The sequence below is a fragment of the Centropristis striata genome, chromosome 11 (genome assembly GCF_030273125.1).
Source record: "Centropristis striata isolate RG_2023a ecotype Rhode Island chromosome 11, C.striata_1.0, whole genome shotgun sequence".
In the NCBI taxonomy this organism is placed as follows: Eukaryota; Metazoa; Chordata; class Actinopteri; order Perciformes; family Serranidae; genus Centropristis; species Centropristis striata.
Window position 1 is genome coordinate 37857200 of NC_081527.1, and position 15723 is coordinate 37872922.

At 38.0% G+C, this 15723-nt stretch overlaps 1 protein-coding gene across 3 annotated transcripts in view; it reads left to right on the forward strand.

Moving 5' to 3' along the window:
- The window catches only part of chd7 (chromodomain helicase DNA binding protein 7), a 103427-nt gene that overhangs the window by 52535 nt on the left and 35169 nt on the right, over positions 1-15723 (forward strand). For all 3 annotated transcript variants that reach the window (XM_059343951.1, XM_059343953.1, XM_059343952.1), the window contains exons 8-19: positions 727-782; positions 1568-1682; positions 2742-2825; positions 2940-3077; positions 5540-5661; positions 7182-7425; positions 10464-10640; positions 11602-11745; positions 11860-11958; positions 12047-12233; positions 13106-13322; positions 14417-14612. In XM_059343951.1, the coding sequence (XP_059199934.1) occupies positions 727-782; positions 1568-1682; positions 2742-2825; positions 2940-3077; positions 5540-5661; positions 7182-7425; positions 10464-10640; positions 11602-11745; positions 11860-11958; positions 12047-12233; positions 13106-13322; positions 14417-14612 (1779 nt within the window). The remainder of the gene's footprint in view (positions 1-726; positions 783-1567; positions 1683-2741; positions 2826-2939; positions 3078-5539; positions 5662-7181; positions 7426-10463; positions 10641-11601; positions 11746-11859; positions 11959-12046; positions 12234-13105; positions 13323-14416; positions 14613-15723) is intronic.

Consider the following 15723-nt stretch of genomic DNA (forward strand, 5'->3'; position numbering starts at 1 on the left):
CTTTTGGACTTTTACTTCAGTAAGTTTTGCATGAAGGACTTTACTTGTAGTGGAGTAATTTCACAGTGTTTTATTAGTACTTTTACTGAAGTAAGGGGTCTGAATACTTCTTCCACCACTGTGTATATATATATATATATTTATCGATACAAATATATCATATTTATTGTTATATTCTGGCCTCTAACACCAGACGTGGAGCAGACCGGACCAGATATAGATTGAGAAGGATTTTCCTGTTTTGCTCCGCAGTGACATTAAGGGAAAAAACGTCTTTTTTGACATAAATAATAACAATTTAGATCTGATCAAGGCTTCAGAAGTCTTTAAATAAGAACCTTGACGGCGCTTTAAAGGGCTGGAATCTTGCTGTATGGATCCTTTACATTTGAAGTTGAATTTGTTCATATTTAAAATAAAAAAAGCCCCTTTTTTTAGCATTTTTCCTATGTTTTACTTCTCCTCCAAGCTTCATTCACATTTGGCCTTTATGTTTTGCCGAAAACGTCTGACAGACTGACGAGATATGAATGAAACAATACTTTGCCTCCGAGTGAAGATGTCAAGCGGAGTGACATCCAGTGTTGACTGGCTCTTCTGTGTGAAACCGGTCTGTAGGCTCCTGCTGCCACACTTAACCACGTGTTGTATAACAATGACCAGCCACTTCTGCTTTCCCTCGTGCATTTGCTTTATTACTTATTATTAACCTTTTTTTTTTTTCAGCTGGAGTCGGGGGAGGAAGTGGAGGTGGAGGAGTTCTATGTCAAATTCAAGGGCTTGTGAGTAACGAGCTATTTTCTCCCTGTCCACCTCTTTTGTTTTTCACAGCAGGGCTTCCTCTTTTTTCAGACATATTTTCAACACACATACACACTGTGAGGCTGTCCAATGGAGTCTGTTAGTATGAAAAGCTCAGAATATTCAACCTCAAAGCCTGATTGACTTTTCATTTAGCTAGATCCGTTCTTTTATTAGATTTAGATCCACTCTTGCATCAAATAGTAGTCGTGTGTGCTGCAACGAAACCTGCACACTATGCACTACATACTGCAATATGTGCATATAATGCATATAATTTAACATGCTTTTGTTTAAATAAACATCTTTTGCATGCACTGAACTGTAATCATGACGTCGCCTATGCTAACCTTGTTAGCCCGTGCAAATCTCAGCTTTTCTGCAGCTTCTAATGTAAATAAGTGAAAAAATATGTCTGTCAGTTATGCAGGTTATTGTAATTTCTACAGTGCATAGTGAAATATTGATGCCTCTCTGGTTGCATACTAGTTTGGGACATTCTTTAAAATCTTGCACACAGTCATGCACACTGATCAGAATGATAAGGTGTGGAAGTTTGCACACAGTGGTGTTTTTGTCAGTTGCTGTTTCAGGCGTCATGCATATTGTTTGTCTATCCAGACTCCAACTAGCAAAGATAATGCCAGTGAGATTTAGCTGCATGCACAAATTTGACCACATGATTTGCAAAATTAATTTCCTCCCAGTGAACAATGAACAACAAGCTCTCCTGTACTCTGAATCACTGAGTGTCTCTGTGTCTCAGTTCGTACCTCCACTGTCGCTGGGCGGACCTGGAGGAGCTGGAGAAGGACAAGAGAATACACCAAAAGGTCAAGAGGTTCAGGGCCAAGCAACAACTCAACAGCTTCATCACTGAGGTGAGACCTTAAATGCTTCGTTTTAACCATTATGTTTTCATGATGAGGAATATTCTTGGACTTTTTGAAAAACACTTTGCATTTCATCTACACGATTACTTATGTAAACCAATTATATTTAATATTTGACATGAAACAAATCTATCTTCATAATTACTGGCCGTCTTCAGACCCTAAATGTGAAAGTCAAAGATCTGTTTCTAATATAAGTATGTAAATATGTTCAAATATATATATTATAAGCTGTTCATGAATACATACATTGCTGTTCTCACTGTTATATGCAAACATGTCAACTGTTTTTTAAATCATTTTTATAACCGTTAATCCCAATTTTTTTTTTTTTATTATTATATTTTCATTCATAGCTAGAAATAATCATCTTCAATGCATCTGGATATTCGCATTAAGAATTAAATAAGCTGCATCGAAGCATGCACACACCGTTAATATGACTAGTGGGTTGCTGTTGGTATGAATTATTTCGCATTATTTTAATCATTTTAATATATATTTTCACTCAAGGTCACTGTACAGTGACAACAAAAATAACAACTAATAAATAACAAATAATTGAACAATTTAGTAAACAGAATGGGGATGCAATATGAGATTTCTTAGGTATAATATGCCAGTTTAAACAGATGGGTTTTAAGCTGTGAAATGTAATGATAAAGGCTTTGAAAGTCTGGGAAATGTTTGAATCTTGCTGTAAAACCCTTTATAATTCAGAACAATTACTCATTTGTTTTCAGTCCTAGTTGTCTTTATTATCTTACTAAAGCTGATTAATAGTAGCTGCATTAAGATAATGAGTGTCACTTGTACAATAATGTACACAGACTGCAGGATGTGGGTTTATTGGGGTCCGATCAAACAGCTTTTCTTGAATCAATTAAATCAATTGAAAACCATACAAAAAGATGTTTAAAACGTATAGAAGTTCCTCCTGGGTTCTACACTGTGAACATGAAATCCTCCGGCCTCACCCTAATAATCTAACTATCATAAAAGCATCTCCTGCTTCTAACAGTAAAACTCTGCTTGCTTTCTCTCCAGATGGATGATGAGCCTTTTAACCCAGACTATGTGGAGGTGGACCGTGTCCTGGACGTTTCAGAGAGCACAGATGAAAACGGAGAGGTGCTTTGATCTCGTCCTGTCATCTTTCATGGGTTTGAGCCTCTCCACACACACACACACTCACCAAGCCTCCCTCTCCTTCTCCTGTGTGTTTGTGTGTGTGTTTGTGTGCAGACGGTGACCTTATATCTGGTGAAATGGTGCAGCCTGCCTTATGAGGACTCCACCTGGGAGCTGAAGGCCGACATCGACCAGTCCAAGATAGAAGAATATGAAGAGATCGCTGCACGCACCCCCGACACTAAGAGAGCGGTGAGGACCCCTGTCTGTGTGTGTGTGTGTCCGAGTGTGTGTGTGTGTCCGAGTGTGCGTGTGTGTGTGTGTGTGTGCGTGTGCGTGTGTCCGAGTGTGTGCGCGTGCGTGTGCGCGTGTGTCCGAGTGTGTGCGCGTGTGTGTGCGCGTGTCCGAGTGTGCGTGCGTGTTTGTGTGTCCCGAGTGTGTGTGTGTGTGTGTGCGTGCGTGCGTCCGAGTGTGTGTGTGTCCGAGTGTGTGTGTGTGCGTGCGTGCGTCCGAGTGTGTGTGTGTGTGTGTGTGCGTCCGAGTGTGTGTGTGCGTGCGTCCGAGTGTGTGTGTGTCCGAGTGTGTGTGTGTGTGCGTGCGTGTGTCCATGTCTTTGTGTGTGTGTCCTAGTGTGCGTGCGTGCGTGTGCGTGCGTCCGAGTGTGTGTGTGTGTCCGTGCGTGCGTGCGTGCGTACGTCCATGAGTGTGTGTGTGTGTGTGTGTGTGTGTGTGTGTGTGTGCGTGCGTGTGTGTCCGTGCATGTGTGTGTGTGCGTGCGTGTGCGTGTGTGCGTGCGTGTGTGTCCGTCCGTCCGTGTGCGTGTGTGTTGGGTGCTATATGGGTCCTAGCCTCCTCCCAGTAGGCGTGTGTGTGTGTGTGTGTGTGTGTGTGTGTGTTTGTGTGTGTTGGCCTGCTGCCTGCTCCTTCCTCCTCCAGATTTACAGCTCCCTTAACTGCTCTCCACAGGGCCACGTTCTTGTGGTCTCACACACTCACACACTCACACACACACACACACACACACACACACACACACACACACGCCCTGCTCTTGTGGCCAGGCCAAACCACTAACAGTGTGTTTAATGCTGAACAGAAGCAGCTGACTGGCTGTGGTCTCTCCCTCAGCTCTCCTTTCTCTCCCTGTGTCCATCTCTTTAACTACGTAAGGCCTCCTGCTTCTCCTCAAGGAGGAACCATGGTAGAAAAGCTCCATGGACGCAGAATTTGGATTTTTTTGGGGGGATATTTTTAGCAACAGTAGCAGTGTAGCTCGAGGGAGAATCACTTGGAACGAACAAAGAAGTGTCTAATCAACTATCTGACAGCAACACATTCATCTTCCACAGACGATGAATGAATGCCAGAGATTTTGTTGGTCAGAATTTCTCCAAAACTCAACCACAGTCCCATGTTTATTGATTTTGCATGTGGACAAACATGTGGCTTAAAAGGGGGACAGGACTTTGGCCCTAATCTGAGCCACCCTGACCCTATGTTGAGGCTGAATATGATATTTTATCGAAAAGTGAGAGCAAATGTTATGTTGTTTATGTACAGTACAGGCCAAAAGTTTGGACACACACCTTCTCATTCAATGTTTTTCCTTTATTTTCATGACTATTTACATTGTAAATTCATCAAAACTATGAATGAACACATGTGGAATTATGTACTTAACAAAAAAGTGTGAAATAACTGAAAACATGTCTTATATTCTAGTAAGCAAAGGGTGGTTACTTTGAGGAATCTAAAATACAAGACATGTTTTCAGTTATTTCACACTTTTTTTGTTAAGTACATAATTCCATATGTGTTCATTCATAGTTTTGATGCCTTCAGTGAGAATCTACAATGTAAATAGTCATGAAAATAAAGAAAAATGCATTGAATGAGAAGGTGTGTCCAAACTTTTGGCCTGTACTGTATGTTTTATTTAAATGAAAATTAAATACTGTATAACAAGAGTACCTTTTTTTTTTTTTTTTTTAAATCAAAGCTCCATAAAGTACACATTTAAATCAAAAAAATATCTTTAATAAAACTAGCCTATGAAATTAAATAGGCCAATCTTTTTCTGAATTTTTTTTTTTATATGAGAAAAGAATAACGAACATTATAAAATAACTAAATATGTCAAACCCTAGTAAGGGCAGCATTTATATATAAAGTTTTTTTTTTGTTGTTTTTTTTAAATTATATTTATTGGGTTTTAAGAATTAACATGACACATACATTAATGAGGGTTTACATGCCCACATTCTTAGATTAAAAAAAAAAAAATGTAAAAAAAAAAAGTTTTTTAACTATATTGATGTATACGATATGGTCTAATTCCATTGCACGTTTAAAAATATATTGATATATTTTTAATATTGATAAATTGCCCAGCCCTACCTGACCCTGAAGGACCCTGTTTATTGAGAACTAGAAGCAGAGAGAAGTGGTGATTGTTTTTTCCCTTATGTAGGCAATATTAAGGCAACTAATTGCCAGACTCTGTTGTGCATCCAGAGCTGTTTGTGTGTCCGCCTGCTGCGCCGCGTTAATAAGCACAAGAGACAAGTGACTCTAAAATCTTCAATTACTAAACAGTTTGCTGTCTCTTTTCCATGAATCTGACCCTCCATACCTCTCAAGAGCTGTTAGCATCATGAATATGGTTTAGATTATAATATTAGAGATGAGATGTTAAATCACTGTGTGTGTTTTAGGATCGGCCTCCTGCAGCCGAGTGGAAGAAGCTGGAGGGCTCCAGGGATTACAGGAACAGCAACGCACTCAGGGAATACCAGCTGGAAGGCCTCAACTGGCTCACCTTCAACTGGTTCAACTCGTAAGTCTCCGTCCTGGTCTTTATTCTGCTAGAATCGCTCCCTGACTGCTGCTGCCAGCCTCTACAATGATCTGATATCAGCACCATCTAATATTCCTAAGTAGACATTAAGTGGCCCTCTAACATCATGCGGTTTAAGTTTTCCCACTGGTGCCGTCCATGCATGAAATGTGTGCGCTGATATTATAACCACAGGAGCCTGTAGACAAACACAAGACTGTAGTTCAACTCCAGTCTGAGTAAATGTTTCTGTTGTGCTTCAAATGTAACAGTTTGAGGCATAAAACTAGTCTTAAATTTTCTGGAAAATCGTAAATAAGCTAAAAATAATGTCTTCTGTTATGCAGGTTATTGTCATTACTCCATTGCATTGTGAAATATTGATGCATGTGTTGAAACTATAATATTTTACTGGAATTGGTATTACTATTGGTTGCATATTAGTTTCAAGGTTCAAGGAATCTTTATTATCCCAGAAGCAAAAGACAATAAAACATCAATAAAACATTCTTATAAAAGTCTTGTCGACATCAAAATTACAGAGTTTACGATAAAAAAATATGCGCTGATGTGATTTTCTAGTTTGGGAGATACTTTAAAATATTGCACGCAGTTATGCATATTATGCATACGACATTTTTCTGTTGTGCTTCAAATATAACTAAACTACTAAAAAATAATGTCTGTGTCGCTGTCCGTCATCTTCTGTTATGCAGGTTATTGTCATTACTCCATTGCATTGTGAAATATTGATGCATGTGTGGAAACTATATAATATTTTACTGGAATTGGTATTACTATTGGTTTCAAGGTTCAAGGAATCTTTACTATCCCAGAGGGGCAATTCACTGTGCAACAGCAGGATGCATCATAATCAGCACATACACAAGCAAACAAACCATCATCGACAATAGACAAAATAAAACATCTCTAATTGAATTATTAAAAAACCTATAGTAGCAGGGACAAAAGAGTTTTTGTGTCTGTTTTTCAGAATGAGGGACCCAAACCCGCTCACAGAAGCAAAAGAGAGGATAGTTTCAATAAAACATCAATAAAACATTCTTATAAAAGTCTTGTCGACATTAAAATTACGTAAGTTTACGATAAAAAAATAGTTTGGGACATACTTTAAAATCTTGCACACAGTTATGCATATTATGCATTTGACATTTTTCTGTTGTGCTTCAAATATAACAGTTTGAGGCGTAAAACTAGTCTTGGCTTTTCTGGAAAATCATGGAAGTATCAGAGATGTTTTCCCGGAATTCAATCAAGTCTTTGAGTATATTTTCCAACTTGTCTCACAATTTTTGTGCATTAGATTACTGGAGTGAAAAACAGGTTGGGTCACTCTTTTTGGGAAAGCAGCATTAATAAAGCAAAAGGGGACGATCTTTAGGTCATGGAAGCACATTGCTAAGTCATGTAACAGTCATAAAATTCAGATGAATTTTATATAAAGTACAGATGGTACCTCCAGCCTCTCATTCACTCTGTCCGTTCTTTCTCCTCCTTAGACGTAACTGTATCTTGGCAGACGAGATGGGTCTGGGGAAGACCATCCAGTCCATTACATTCCTCTATGAGATTTACATGAAGGGCATTAGGGGGCCGTTCCTGGTCATCGCCCCGCTCTCCACCATCCCCAACTGGGAGAGAGAGTTCAGGACCTGGACCGAGCTCAACGCCGTGGTCTACCACGGCAGCCAGGCCAGCCGCAAGACCATCCAGGCCTACGAGATGTACTACAGAGACACACAGGTGAGCAGGAGCAGGAAAATCTGGGGGTTTTTTTTGTTTTACTGGGACAGAAAAGAGAGGGATGTGTCTTTTTTTGTCATTTTGTTTCCTTTTTTGGTCATTTTGTGTCTTTTCTTAGTCATTTTGTCTTTTTCTGGTCATTTTGTTTCTTTTCTGCGTTATTTTTTGTCTTTTTTGGTCATTTTGTGTATTTCTTTGGTCATTTGTGTCTTTTTTTGGTCATTTTGTTTCTTTTTTTGGGTGATATGAAGTGTTCGTGTGAGATTGTGTTCAGTGAGCGGGGGTCACTGACAACATGCATGTTAAATTGGGGGTCGCAACTCAAAAAGGTTGAGAACTACTGTTTTAGAGGATGTCTTTGTTTGTTTCTTCGTCCAAAAATAGATTTGGGTTTAAAATATAATCAAGCTGCTTTATTTAAGGGGTTTAGGGAAGGTGCGTCATTCAAGTGGTGTATACAGAAAGTTAAGACAACACAGGGATTAAGAGTTCTTTAACTTATAAATGTCTCATCCAGGCTTTATATAGTCACACTTCTATATAAAATAAGTGTCATTTGCTGTTTTTAAAAAGGTGAATGTGACGTTGTGGTCATTACTGCAGCCTCACTGGTGGCTCAACCTGAAATTGCACATTTGAAATGTGAACTAATCAGAGTCTGGGCGGTCCTCGCTATAAGAAGATCACTCCTCTTAGCAGCTCTGAATGAGAAAAGGCTCAGATGATGCTGTAGGAGCTGCTGCTGGTGTGTGTGTGTGTATGTGTGTGTGTGTGTGTGTGTGTGTGTGTGTGTGTGTGTGCTTGTTCTTCCTACATAGTGAGGACCAGAACACGTTTTTAACCAACAGAGTGAGGACATTTTTGCAAAGTGAGGACATTTCGGCCGGTCCTCACTTCTTTAAAGGCTTTTTTGAGATTTCAGACTTTATTTTAAGGGTTAAAGGTTACATGATAATGATAATTAACTGAAACTGTATTTTTTGGTTACAAAACTAACTAAAATTATAGTGAAAATGTCTTTCGTTTTCGTCTTTGTCACCTTTTTCATACATAATGAAGATGGATCAGACAAAGGAAATAAAGGCAAAATTTACTGTGACCTCTTTTAATCTCCCACCCAACAAATACCCCATTACAAAAAAAACTTTAAAAAAATAAATACTTAACTAAAACTAGCAAACTCACTCTAAAAACTAACTAAAACTAACTGGATTTGAAAACAAAAATTCACAACGAAATTAAAACTAAAACTAATGAAAAATCCAAAACTATTATAACCTTGCAAGGGAATTCACTGTTCCAGTGAGGGTCCTCACAAAGATAGAAGTACAAGAATGTGTGTGTGTGTGTGTGTGTGTGTGTGTGTGAGGCAGTCAGCAGATCTGAACACCTCTGCGGTCAGCTGGGGATGGCCAGTGCTCCTGTGCTGTGTAAGCTCTTTACAGTCCTCTAGCTGTGAGCCATATATAGTAAGCTCTTATTGTACACTGCTACCAACATCTCCCACTGTAACCTGAACCACAGAAGAAGAAAATAAGCTGTAGTAGTGTTGTCCTTGCTGGCTGCTTGTTCCTAATCCAGCCAGAGGTAATCCTCAAGGTCACCATGGAGCGGGTTCATTTGTTTTTTTAATTTCCACTCTGCTTCACCACACACAGTCATGGAAAAATTATTAGAGCACCCTTATTTTCTTCAATTTCTTGTACATTTCAATGCCTGGTATAACTACAGGTGCATTTGTTTGGAGATATATATATATATATATAAATATAATAACAACAGTATTTCCCACAGACCAGATAGCACTTTGTGGTGCTCCACTGACACCAGTAAAGTCCTAAATTCTTTACACTTTATTGACATTTCAAACCTTTTTAATTCAATCTAATTCAATTGGCTTTATTGGCATGATGTAACACTGTATATATTGCCAAAGCAACCATCAGGAAAAAAGATAACAAGATAAGGAAAGCAATATTTACAATAAATTATTATAATTCTGTTATTCATTTTAAAAGAAAAGAAAAACTAATAACAATAAAAGAAAGCAATATTTACAATCATTGAATTACAATCAACATATAATTTATACAATCTAACTGTCCCAGCAAAAAAAGAAGAAAAAACTAAATAAAGTAAAATAAAATTTTTAGGTGAGAAAGTAGCCGTTTAGATCCCCAGTGCGTTGTTAATTTGTCTAAATACCAGCTGTTTACACTTTTGTTCGGACTAATTCGGCGCTACTCAAGCTAGCCGTCGTGAGTAAAGCACTTCCGGTTACATTCACAAAAATAAAATGCCCGTTGCCGTTTATAACGATAGAATTTGTGCTTTTATTTTGAAAACAGGAAGCGAACCTACCCTCGATGTAGCTAGCTTGAAGCAGCCGTTTTGACTGCTCTCGTCCCGTTAACGGCATCTAAGGAAACCATTCAATAAGCCTTAACGTTACCGGAGAGTCTTAACAGCTCTGAGATCGGCCCGGTTCATTGTAAAACATTTATTTATTGATGTGAATGCGGTGTCTTCTCTGCGTAGGCTAACGTAACGGACGTTAGTTTTTTTAATGTCCTAGAGAGGAGAAAAAAACAGAATAATTTTGTCTTTGTGTGGGAAACACTGAACAACAAAAATAGCTGATAAGAGTTTAATTTAAGAGCCGATATCTAGCCATTTTCCATGGTTTTCTTGATAATAATAAAAAAAAACATAAACAAATGTACCTTTAGTTGTACCAGGCATTAAAATGAACAAGAAATTGAAGAAAAAGGGTGCTCTAAATTTTTCCGTGACTCTCCAGAAGGAACATTATTCCTATGCATGTTTTAAGTGGCTATCATATAAGAGGGTGTCATTTTTGGAATAAAGAAAACAGACACAAAACACAAAGAAAATGTTTTTTCTGTGGCACGTTTTTTTTAGAAAATACAATGAAAAATCTGTTCAAGTCAACGGCACCCATTTCACATTTATACATAATTGTATGATTGATTGATTTTCTGCTTCCCTGTTTCTCTCTCTCTCTTCCCCTCCTCCAGGGTAAGGTAATAAAGGGAGCGTACCGGTTCCACGCCGTGATAACCACCTTTGAGATGATTCTGACTGACTGTCCGGAGCTCCGCAGCGTGCCGTGGCGCTGCGTGGTCATCGACGAAGCCCACCGCCTCAAAAACAGGAACTGCAAACTACTGGAAGGACTCAAAATGATGGACATGGTGAGTGCAACCAGTTCATAGTTATCAGTCTGCTACAGCAAGCTTTTTAATCTATCACATTATATAAAGCTTACAGCATGTTTTAGAGCAGCTATTCTCAACCTTGGGGTCGGGACCCGATTTCTGGGGGTCGGCAAATCATTTTCAGTCAGCTCTGTCTCCACTGTGTTCATGTGTTAATGTGTTTTAGTCTTTTTGGTCACTTAATGTCTTTTTTTTTTTTTATCATTTTGTGGTCAATTTGTGTCTATTTTGGTCATTTTGTTTCCTTTTCTGGTCATTTTCTGTCTTTTTTTTAGTAATTTTGTGTCTTTTTTTGGTAATTTTGTTTCTTTTTGGGTCATTTTGTGTCCTTTTTTTTGGTAATTTTGTCTTTTTTTGGTCATTTTGTGTCTTTTTGATCATTTTTTGGTCATTTTGTGTCTTTTTGATCATTTTTTGGTCATTTTGTGTCTTTTTGATCATTTTGTGGTCAATTTGTGTCTTTTTTTGGTCATTTTGTTTCTTTTTTGGTCATTTTGTGCCTTTTTTGATCATTTTGTGGTCAATTTGTGTCTTTTTTGGTCATTTTGTTTACTTTTTTTGGTTAAGTTAACTATGCTTTTTGCAACTACCGGATCTAAAGGGAGAACAATGCCTTATTACTTGTTAATTAATGGTTATTAAGGACCGTATTATAAAGCGTTACCAAAAAAAAAAAAGGAAATCAAATACGTGGACGTTTCTTCAGCTTGTCACCTTGACCAAATCTGGTCTTTAAGGTCTGAACCACCCATCTTTCCCAGTGTTTTATGAATCCGTCTAACTTTAAAGACATGAGAATTTCTGTATTTTTTCACAACTACAGAAGCCTTTCTACCTGTGCTGTGATATAATCCTTCTCTCCTAAAGCCTAAAAGACATTCTGCTTTTCTAAATCCTAATTGTCTCTTTCCTGTCTCTCCTCTCCTTCCTCCTGCAGGAGCACAAAGTTCTGCTGACAGGAACTCCTCTCCAGAACACTGTGGAGGAGCTCTTCAGCTTACTCAACTTCCTGGAGCCTGAGCGCTTCCTGTCTGAACAAACATTTATGACTGAATTTGGAGACCTCAAGACTGAAGAGCAGGTAAGGAAATGGACATGTGGAGCTAGGACTGTGTAATTAAGGAGGGGGGTTGTTGTCGTCTTCAACTTCCTGTGGCTCTGAACGAAGGGTTAACACTGTATTTGTTGGTCTTAGGTTCAGAAACTGCAAGGCATTCTGAAGCCCATGATGCTGAGGAGACTGAAGGAGGACGTGGAGAAGAACCTGGCCCCGAAGGAGGAGACCATCATTGAGGTCGGCCTGAGCTCATCACAGTCGTCTCTTTATTGGAAGTGGTAAAAAAAAACAATTTTTTTCATGATCTGATCTATTGTTGTTCTAGGTGGAGCTGACCAACATGCAGAAGAAATACTACCGGGCCATTCTGGAGAAGAACTTCACTTTCCTGTCCAAAGGAGGTGCAGGAGGAGGAGGTGGAGGAGGCGGAGGAGGAGGATCCAGCGTCCCCAACCTCCTGAACACCATGATGGAGCTGAGGAAATGCTGCAACCACCCCTACCTCATTAATGGTACACACACACTAACACACACATTAACCCTATAGAGCCTGAACCATTAAATAATTGCCAAAAAATTCTTTTTTTTTTGTTTATTGAACCTACACACGTAGAGTGTTGATTTTATGATTTTATGATTTTTTGTTTTTATTGTATTCTGCATATTTTATTTTGTGCGGGCAGTACATTTTACATTTTATTTTATTTATTTTTATCCCATTTTTAATGTATTTTATCTTATTGCATCTTACTGATCTATTGTTTACTACATCTCTTTGTATTGTGTTATGTATTTATTGTTTGTGCAGCACTTTGGAAACCTTGTGTTTGCTAAAATTGTGCTATATAAATAAAGGGGATTGGATTGGATTGCTGACAGATCATTTAAAAAAAATCTAAAAACAATAGGCGTATATGATTCTAACTTGTATCATATTTGATACATCAGTTCTTTTTGTGCAATTTGTTGCTCACAGTTTGTTTTTCTTGAACTAACAAAAACATATACATATTTAACCTTTTAAAACTTTACTTTCTTTTAACATTTTCCTGCAAAATGCAAAATATTTTTTCCATATAACACAACATCATACATCTGCTGATATGAAGTTTTCACGCAGCAATGACTGATCCACCAGTGGAACCTGCGTATCATTTTTGCTATATCTTGTATTTTTGTGCAATTTGTTGCTCAGAAAAGAAGGTTTTTCAGGAAAAAAATATCACACTGATGATGTATAGGTCTCAAAAACTTGTGTATCAAATATGATACTCTTGGCTTTATAGGGTTAAATGAAACATTCTGCAAACAAATCGTTAAATGTTCCAAAATGGTTGGGTTTTTTTGGTTCTTGGTTTGAGTAAATTGTCTTCTCTGGTTCCAGGAGCGGAAGAGAAGATCGCGGAGGAGTTCAGGGACTCCCACGGCGGCAGGGCAGACATGCCGGACATGGCCCTCCAAGCCATGATCCAGTCTGCTGGCAAGCTGGTGCTCATCGACAAGCTGCTGCCCAAACTGAAGGCAGGCGGACACAGAGTCCTGGTGTTCAGTCAGATGGTCCGCTGTCTGGACATCCTGGAGGACTACCTCATCCAGAAACGGTGAGACCAGAGACAAATGGACAGTCCTTAAAGGGCCGGAGCAGATTTAATGAAGTGGGGGTCGTATAAAGCAGTAGTTCTCAACCTTTTTGAGTCGCGACCCCTGCTCACTGAACAGAATCTCACATGCACAGTTCAGATCACCCAAAAAAGAAACAAAATGACTTAAAAAAGGAAACAAAATGACCAGAAAAGACACAAAATAACTAGAAAAGACACAAAATGACCAAAAAAAGACACAAAATGACCAAAAAAGACACAAAATGACCCTAAAAAGAAACAAAAAAAAACAAAAAAAGACACAAAATGACCCTAAAAAGAAACAAAAAAAAACAAAAAAAGACACAAAATGACTAAAAAAAGACACAAAATGACCAAAAAAGAAACAAAATAACCAAAAAAGTCACAAATGGACCACAAAATGAGCAAAAAAAGACAAAATGACCAAAAAAGGCACAAAATGACAAAAAAAAAAACACAAATTGACCACAAAATGATTAAAAAAAAGACACAAAATGACCAAAAAACAGAAAGAATAGTAGAAATGAATATACAGTCATGGAAAAAAAATATTAAACCACCCTTGTTTTCTTCTATTTCTTGTTCATTTTAATGCCTGGTACAACTAAAGGTACATCTGTTTGGACTAATATAATGATACATTAAACTCTGAGCTATTTGTGATAAGAGCCATTTTTCATGGCTGATTTTGGTTATTTTCAATAAAACCATGGATATCAGCTCTTAACTTAAACTCTTATGAGCTATTTTTGTTATCATTATATTTGTAAATATACATTTAAATGAACATTTAGTTGTACCAGGCATTAAAATGAAGACATAGAATAAAACAATTACAGCAGCAGATTTATTAAATATGTAACAGATATATTAAAACGATAGCTGTAGCTAATAAAGGCTTTATCTAAATATTAAGAGGCCCTGGTGCAAAACTATAAACATAATTAACGTGAATTATTCATGTGTAACCGCTGTGCAGGATAAGCTGGAGAGAAGATGCATCACTGTTCTGTCACAGTGTTGACTTTATTCTGTTATTATGTGCTAACTGAAGTTAACTCCCACCTGTCCAGGTATCCTTACGAGCGTATCGACGGCAGAGTGCGCGGTAACCTGCGGCAGGCGGCCATCGACCGTTTCTCCAGACCGGACTCGGACCGCTTCGTCTTCCTTCTGTGTACGAGAGCCGGAGGACTGGGCATCAACCTGACGGCTGCAGACACCTGCATCATCTTCGACTCCGACTGGAACCCTCAGAACGACCTGCAGGTAGGAACCAAAGCATGCATGTTCTACTTTAGCTGCAGCATGGAACTGTTAAGGCCTCTATAGCAAGGTTATAATAGTTTTGGATTTTTCATTAGTTTTAGTTTTAATTTCGTTGTCAATTTTTGTTTTGAAATTCAGTTAGTTTTAGTTAGATTTTAGAGTGAGTTTGCTAGTTTTGATTAGTTTTATTTTTTGGAAAATGCTTAGTTTTAGTTTAGTTTTTATTAGTTTTAGTGTTAGTTTTAGTTTTTTGTAATGGGGTATTTGTTGGGTCCAGATTCAATAAGGTCACAATAAATGTTTCCTTTATTTCATTTGTCTGATCCATCTCAGCCCCAATAAGTTTATTAAGTCATAAAACCAGATAGATGAAATAGATTTCATATCAACCAAAAAGGTTTAAGTATGAAAAAAGTTGACAAAGACTAAAACTAAGGACATTTTCACTATAATTTTAGTTAGTTTTGTAACCACAAAATACAGTTCTGCTTAATATTAATTTAATCGCTTTATAAAATACAGTCAGTTATCTGGTTTTGAGCTGCTACTGATAAGAATACAATGTTGTGATGCTTTTATTTTGATAAGGTGCCTTCCAGTGTGAAACGGGTGCTTTTATTTTGAAAGGTAGTGACAGGATATAACAGGTAGAACAGTAAAAATTAAAAACGAACGGTAAATAATAACGAGTGCGTCGTTCATATAAAGTTGATATAAAGTATGAAAAAGTTCTAAAAACTTCTATAGTGGCTATATTTGTTGTCTTAACTATAGTAAAAGTGCTTGTTTGGTCAAGTGCTAATGCTAATGTTTGTTAGCTCTTACGGTGGATTCACAAGGTGACCAAGGAATGTCTTATTTTTATGTTCATGGAGCGATTTTAAATAAATCTAGTGAACTATCAGTAAAGAGTCGAGTCTTTGCAGGTGGGTACGTGAACCACCTTCAAAATAAAAGCACTGCGCTTATATTGAACTAATATCTGGGTAACCTCATGCCCAGCTCTGTGCTAGCATCAGGGTGGCTAGTTGTGTAGTTTGGACTGTCTGCTGGGTGTAATGACTGTGGCAGCCACATTTAGCTCTGCTCCACTGGACCGTATCATTAGTCC